Source organism: Orycteropus afer, unplaced genomic scaffold, assembly GCF_000298275.1.
Source record: "Orycteropus afer afer isolate SDZICR_OR568_19922 unplaced genomic scaffold, OryAfe1.0 scaffold00015, whole genome shotgun sequence".
Taxonomy (NCBI): domain Eukaryota; kingdom Metazoa; phylum Chordata; class Mammalia; order Tubulidentata; family Orycteropodidae; genus Orycteropus; species Orycteropus afer.
This window is the reverse complement of record NW_006921602.1, coordinates 10,447,447-10,455,516: the sequence shown is the minus strand read 5'-3', so window position 1 is coordinate 10,455,516 and position 8,070 is coordinate 10,447,447. Positions and strand designations below refer to the sequence as shown.

The 8,070-nt window shown below is 38.6% G+C and overlaps 1 protein-coding gene across 1 annotated transcript in view; it reads right to left on the bottom strand.

Moving 5' to 3' along the window:
- DENND4A (DENN domain containing 4A) overlaps nt 1-8,070 on the bottom strand; it is a 116,610-nt gene that overhangs the window by 32,514 nt on the left and 76,026 nt on the right. Inside the window, exons 19-20 of the mRNA XM_007957591.2 lie at nt 5,471-5,590; nt 4,654-4,785 (exon numbers count right to left, since the gene is read on the bottom strand). Of these exons, the coding sequence (XP_007955782.1) occupies nt 4,654-4,785; nt 5,471-5,590 (252 nt within the window). The remainder of the gene's footprint in view (nt 1-4,653; nt 4,786-5,470; nt 5,591-8,070) is intronic.

The following is an 8,070-nucleotide window of genomic DNA, read 5'->3' as shown; positions in this document are numbered from 1 at the left end:
TTTACAGCACAAATTCATTTTCCATACAACAGTTCATATACATTTTGTTTCCTGACATTGACTGCAGTCCCTATAATGTAAAACTCTTTTCCCACTTCCTCCCTGTGGTTATTTTTTCCCTATCATCCTCTTTCCTATGCATTCCTGCCCTCTGAGCTATCTCTGTGTGCTTCTACTACTGCCCTTCTGATCTCCAGTAGTTGAATGTTCTAAGGAGTACACCCACTTGGTATAAATGTTCACCTGTCTATTGTCTGGCTGGAAGCCACAGAAGTGAATTCAATTCTAGGCCAGAAGGGTGACTCAGACCCATAGTCTCAGGGGTTTCATAGTCTATCATACCAGTAAGCTTGGTCTTTTTTACTCACCTTAAAATTTTCTTATTGAAGGAAGTAGTACATTGATTTATATGCTGGTATAAGGTCTTTATCTTGCTGCAGTCTAGAACTCTGAATAGCACTGCTCACGACAAAAGGACCCTGGTGGCGCAATGGTTAAGTGCTAGTCTGCTAACTGAGGATCAGCAGTTTGAATTCACCAGTTACTCCATGGGAGAAAGATGTGGCAATCTGCTTCCATAAAGAAACCCTATGAGGGCAGTTCTACTCTGTCCTATAGGGTCCCTATGAGTAAGAATCACTACAATGGCAATTATCACCTATATGCAAATGATCTGAACTTTCTACTTCTAGCTAAGACCTTCCCTCTAGAACTATAGACTATAGACTATGTATCCCAGCCATTGGTATCTCTTTGGAAGTCTTAACGTATCTCAAGCTTAGTATGTTCAAAATCAAACTCACGAACCCCTTTTCCCCAAACCAGTATTCTAAGACCTAGTTCTCTTTCAATATTTTCTAGCATTGTATGGTACCACCATTCATGCATCAAGCAAGTAATAAACTGAGAGTCATTCTTCATTCCCTCCTTTTTTGTCATCTCTCACATCTAATTAAAATCTGTTGATTTTAATTCCTATCTGAAATTCATCACTTTTACTGATCCCTACCACTACCTAGGAGACCCTAGGTGGTGCAAATGATTAACACTCTTAGCTGCTAACTGAAATAAACCTGAAAAATGCTTTGAGTCCTAGCATGCAATGGTACATAATGAAAGAAAAACCTATTTTACAGTAAGTATTCCTAAAAATCCCATAGATCATCTTTGGCAGTAGTGATTAACCCACAGCAGTTAACAGATGGGAAAATTTTCAAGTCAAAAATATCAGGGATAAACTAACAACTCTAATTCACACTGAAGAAATCTATTGTGGGCTTTTAAAAAATTGATTCGGTAAGCACAGAGGGCAATCAAAAAGCCAAATGATCAGTCAGATGCTGATTATTCTCCCAAAATGTCAGGATTAAGAAATTCTTTACAATCACACTTAAATATAAAATCAATAAAAGCATATCTTGAAAAAGGGCACACTTGATACATTGCTGGTGGGGCTGTAAAATGATACAATCACTGTGGAAAGCAGTATGGTGATTCCTTAAAAAGTTGGAATTAGAAATACCATTTGACCCAGGCATTCCATTACTAGGTATATATATCTTAAAGAATGAGAGCCAGGACAAGAACAAATATACTCACACCCATGTTCATTGCAGCACTATTTACAATAGAAAAATGATGGAAACAACCTAGGTGCCCATCAATAGAAGAATGGATAAGCAAACTATGGTACATACATACAATGGAATACTATGCAACCCTAAAGAATAATGCAGAATCTGCAAAACACTGCAAAATGTGGATGAACTTGCAGGACATTATGCTGAGTGAAATAAGTCAATCACAGGAGGACAAATATTGTATTAGTCCCTTATCGTAAAAAGTCAAGGAAAGGTTTATACATGGAAGGAAATTTTCTTTGTTGGTTACCAGGGATGGGAGGGGAGCAGAGGGAACGCTAGATAGGTAGAGACAAGTACTGATTTCAGTGAAGAGAAGGGCAATGTACCAAATATAGAGTGATCAACATGGTGGCACTGAGGAAGAGAAAGACATAGAGAGGTACATGGGAGGTACGGACAACAAAGATGAACCCGTTTGCATACAGAGTACTGCATTGTCAGTGAAGGCGAAAACTGATATATGGGTGGACAGATGGGTGGACAGGCTGAACTATTAAGTATGTCTATGCAGTGGGGAGTGTGACCATGACCATGTATAGGGTTGGCAGACAATGCTTCTACAAGTGTATTTGTATGTTCTATAAGAATTCTCAGGTATATAACAGAGCTGACAAGGGACAAGGTTGTTGTCACTTCTTGGCCAAAGCCAGCTACCCAGAGGGAGCGAGTAGTTGGACCTGTGGGCTCAGGACCACAGTTGAGGGGACACTGAGCTCAACTGGCTTAACATACTACAGAAAAACATTGTTTCACATCCTACTTTGGTGAGTAGTGACTGGGATCTTAAAAGCTTGCAAGCGGCCATCTAGATGCAATGGTGGGCCTCTCCTCATCCAGAGCAAAGAAAAATGAAGAAAACCAAAGACACATGGAAACAATTACTCCAAGCGTCTGGTACATCATGCGATCCTCAGCCTATATGACTATGAGACCAGAAGAACTAGATGGTTCCTGGCTACCACCGTCAACCACTTGGAAGAGGATCTATGTAGGAGATCCTGGATAGAGTGGGAGAACCACGTGGAACAAAATTCATAATCATTAAAAAAATAAAGGGACCAGGTTTGCTGGTCTGATAGAGCCTGACGGAACCACTGAGACTATGGCCTCTCACTGCCCTTCAGGTCTGGAATTGAACCCACTCCTGTGGCTTCCAGACAAACAAAAGACAGGCATATGAGCTGAACATTTACATTAGGTAGATACACTTCTTGGAGAGAACAATCACGGGAGAGTACAAGGGTTGTGTATGCACAGGGAGACAACTTGGGGGCAGGAATGCATGGAGGGAAGGACACAGGGAAGAGGTAACTATGGGGAGGAAGAGGGAGGGGAGCTTTAGCATTGTGGGGAATTGCAGTCAATGTCATGAGACAAAGTGTATGTGAGCTGCTGTATGGAAAGTGAATTTGCTCTGTAAATTTTCACCCAGATCACTCACACACACACACACACACACACACAGAGGCAAGCTTGAACAGACAGTAATTGAAAGAACAATAAAACAAATATCACCAAAGGCCAAGTTATGAAGGGTTATAATTAGACAATGGTTACCCACTGCTATCGAGTCATATCTGACTCATGGCGACCCCTCCTTGGGCCTCCGTGGCGGTATCACTACGGAAATAGATTGCCCAACCTTCCTTCTGAGGAGTGGCTGGTCGGTTTGAACCACCAGCCTTCTGGTTAGCAGTCAGATGCCTTAGGCACTATGCTACCAGAGCTCCTAGGCAATGGTTAAGAAAGACTAAATGGTTGTAAAGCAATCCCATAATTAAAATGAAAAAAAGTTAATGTTTTAAGTTATAATAATTACCTAAAAAAGAAATGAGAAGTTAGAATTATAAGTCATCTAATTTTTTAAAATTACAGCAGGGGTCCACAAACTTTTTCTGTGAAGGGCCATATAGTAAATAGTTTAGGCTTTGCAGGCCATATGGTCTCTGTCACAGTTACTCAACTCTGCCACTGCAGTGCAGAGGCATAGTTAATATGGAAATGAATGAGTGTGGCTATGTTCCAATAAAACTTATGAACACTGAAATTTGAATTTCATGTAATTTTTGTGTGCCACAAAACAGAATTTTTTTTTTCCAATTTAAAGACGTAAAAACATTCTTAGCTCATGGATCTTTACAAAAACAGGCTGCAGGTGCAATTTGGCCTATGGGCCATAGTTTGCAGACCCTTGATTAGAGTCAAATTATTGTAGAAAAATAAATAATATTGTTATAAGAAGACATTGACAGATAAAGATAATTCAGCTTTCACAGAACACATTCTTCAATATTTTTAGACTACAATATGACACAAATTGAGCTAACATACTATTAACAAAAGAAACTCTCAGTGTATGTCCATTTAATCTCTCAAAAATGATCCGGTGAAATATCTGTGGGCAAGCATGGATCCTAACTTTTCCATTAACAAGTTGATAACTTATATGACCTTACCATAATCATTTTATGCCTTAGTTATCTTCATCATTAAAACAGTTAATATCACCCTCACTAATCTCAGCATTATAGTATTAATAAATATGAAATAATATTTACAAAACACTTTGGGCAAAAATATTGGTTACTGTTATCTAAACGATCTGAAGGACTATATTTTTGTCTCTGGGAAAATAAGAACAACATGAACACTAAGGAACCATATCCTTCATTTAAAAAATTGTCTAGCTGCATGCTACTCTCAAATTGATCAACTCTCCTCCCCCTACTTACCCCTTCCAAGAAGTCCCAACAGTTTGGATAGTTTTGATAACACAACTGAAAAGACAGAATGTAGGTTGTATGTTTGTCTCTGTATTTGTTAAAATAAAAGCTGGAATAAAGTAGGTTATAAAATATAGAATTCAAGCCACTAAGCTATACCATAAGAGGCTGCACAAATATATTTAAGAAAAAAAAAAAAAAAGCCTACAGAATTAAGACTTAAAAAAAATTCACTAGAAATACAGATACGACTTATGCATAAAAAGATGTTTAACTATTCAACTTACCTGTGCTTTCTCCTGATATTTTATCAACACTGTTGTTACTTGTACCACTGAGGCGAACTATACTGGAAGAACTTTGATAATTGAGCTTAGGAAGGCAATCAGCACTTCCTTTTGCACTCTCACTCTCTGACACTGTTAAGATTAAAGTGGAAATGTTAAGAAAGTGAAATGTCAATACATTGTAGGAGACAAAAAGAAAAGCAATTTTTAATTATAAATATTTCTGCATGGAAATAAGTGATCAAAAATATTAAACATCTCTGTATCTCTTTGTTAACCATAAATAAGTGATTTAATTTATTTGAGTCCTCAAGGTATGGATCAAATTATTAAGTCCTGGTCATGTATATGGTCCAGGACATTCAGAAACTATGCTTATAATTCTAAATAGTTATTAAAGTTGGCCCCAAAAATCAACACTCATTTCTATTAATTAACTTATACAAATTAAATTTTTCTACTTTGCTTGTGAAACAGAAGTTTTGGAGGGAGGGGAAGGAGAGAACCTGAGTCACATTACATTAACAAACTCACTAATTAAAAATATTATTAAATCTCAGAAAAGAGCCACTGTTTCAAGAAATACATAGCATTTCCCCTAACAGTATTTGATTTGAAAAGTGTTTTGCCACTGAGATTATACACTGAAGCATGCATATGTTAAAACAGTAGGTGGTAGAGAGAGGTCTTGTAATTGGAGGAAATAAAGGGTTATAGTGAGAAAGTGGGGAAAAAAAGCTAGTACTTTTATACTAAAGTCACTTGTATTTTTTACAAATATAAGTTCATAGTTTTATACAATATCAGCAATACCCACAGGAACTAGAATCACTCCCTTTCTTATCTTCCTTTTCTTCCTGAATGTCCTCAGTAGATGTATTTCCTCTTCTAACTTCATCCTTAGATAATGAATTATATCCAAGATCAGACTGGCCACCTGGGAAAAAAAAAGAAACAAAACCCTATGCTGTTTATCATAGGTTTCTTTGGTGAGAGCAACTGTAATTAGGAGCAACATGTTACTGTTTGCATTTACTCATCGAAATTTTTCTGAATAACTCCCAGTTGAAAGAATTTTGTTAGCCAATCTCCTATGTCTATTAATGGAAAAAAGAGATATTATTATTTTTGGCTTTATATTAGAGTCAAAAGTAACTATGTATGTTCACACTACCACGTGAGCACTAAAAAACAAACTAGACAATCTTTATACACGTCTATGTGCCTAAGGCATTTGACTGCTAACCAGAAGACTGGTGGTTCAAACCCACCAGCCATTCCTTGGAAGGAAAACTGGGCAATCTACTTCCATAGAGATACTGCCTCGGAAACCCAAGGAGGGGTCTATGAGTCGAACTGACTCAATGGCAGTGAGGTTTTTTTTTTTTTTTGGTATGCCCTTCCTGGGTGAAAGTCTGAGTTCCAACTAAGCTAAGCTATTAAAACAACAACAACAACAACAACAAAAAAACACTGCCATCAAGTTGATTCCAACTCACAGCAACCCACATTGGGTTTCTGAGGCAGTAAATCTTTACGGAAGTAGACTGCCCACTCTTGAGCTGCAGAGAATTCATAACAGAATATTCACACACAGATCAATTGCAGCTGAACATCTAAATGATTTTGCCAAAACAATCAGTTTGTTTAAATTGATAATTAACTTTTCTGAAAATTCAATTTTGTATTTGTTGTTGTTAGGTGCTGTCGAGTCAGCACCAACTCATAGTGACCCTCTGTGCAACACAACGCAACACTGCCTGGTCCTGTAGCATCCTCACAATCCTTGCTATGCATGAGCCCATTGTTGCAGCCACTGTGTCAGTCCATCTTGTTGAAGGTGTTTCTCTTTTTCTCTAACCCTCCACTTTACCAAGTATAACAATATCCTACTCCAGAGAATGGTCCCTTCTGACCACATGACCAAAATAGGTGAAATGAAATTTGGCCATTCTCACTTCCAAGGAACATTCTGGCTGCACTTCTTCCAGTACAGTTTTATTCATTCTTCTCTCAGTCCAAGGTATTTTCAGTATTCTTTGGCAATACCATAACTCAAACGCATCAATTTTTCCTTGTTTTTCCTTATTCACTGCCCAGCTCTCACATGCATATGAGGCAAGTGAAAGTCCCTGGCTTGGGTTAGGTGCCCCTTAGTCTTCAAAGAGATACCATTGCTCTTCAGCAATTTTTTTTTTTTTTTAAATTGTGATTTGTGTGAAAATTTATGGAGCAAATTCACTTTCTGTACAGCAGTTCACATACAATTTGTGTCATGACATTGACCACAATTTACCACAATGCAACAGCTCCCTTCCCACTTCCTCCCCATAGTTACCTCTTCCCTGTGTCCATCCCTCCATGCACTTGTCCCTTGAACTGTCTCCCTGTGGCCCTTCTTTCTCCCATGATTATTCTCTCCCAAGGAGTGTATCTACCTCAGGTAAATGTTCAACTCCTATGCCTGTCTTTTGTTTGGCTGCAAGCCACAGGTGTGAGTTCAATTCCAGACTTGAAGGATAGCTAGGAGCCACAGTCTCAGTGGTTCCACCAGGCTCTATCAAACCAGCAAACCTGGTCCTCCCGCTCCTTTATTTTTCCAAATGATTTTAAGTTTTGTTCCACATTGTTCTCCCTCTCTATCCAGGGTCTACACAGATCCCCCTCCGAGTGGTTGACAGTGGTAGCTGGGCACCATCTAGTTCTTCTGGTCTCATAGTCATATAGGCTGCACATTGCATGGTGTACCAGTTGCTAGGACTAATTGTTTTCATGAATCTTTGGTTTTCTTCATTCTTCTTTGCTCTGGATGAGGAGAGACCCATTGCTGCATGCAAGCTTTTAAGATCCCAGTCGCTACTCGCCAAAGTAGAAGGTGGAACAATGTTCTGTGTAGTATGTTATGGCAATTGAACTTGATGTTCATGGCAACTATGGTCCCGAGCACACTGGTTCAACTACTAGGTCCCTCTGGGTAGCTGTCTGTGACCAAGAAGTTATAAAACCTTGTCCCTTGTCAGAACTGCTATACACCTGGGAACTCTTACAGATCATACAAATACACTTATAGGACCATTGTCTGCCAACCCTATACATGGTCTTGGGTACACTCCCCATTTCATAGATATACCTAATAGTTCAGCCTAACCACCAATCTATCCACCTGTATACCCATGTTTGCCTTCACTGACAATGCAGTACTGTATGTACAAAAGGGTTCAATTATTTGTCCTTCTGTGATTGACTTATCTCACATAATGTCCTCCAAATTCATCCACGTTATGCGGTGTTTTGCAGACTCTACATTCTTCTTCTCTCTCTCTTTTTTTAAATTGTGATTTGGGTGAAGATTTACAGAGCAAATTCACTTTCCATACAGCAGTTCACATATACTTTGTCTCATGCCATTGACCACAG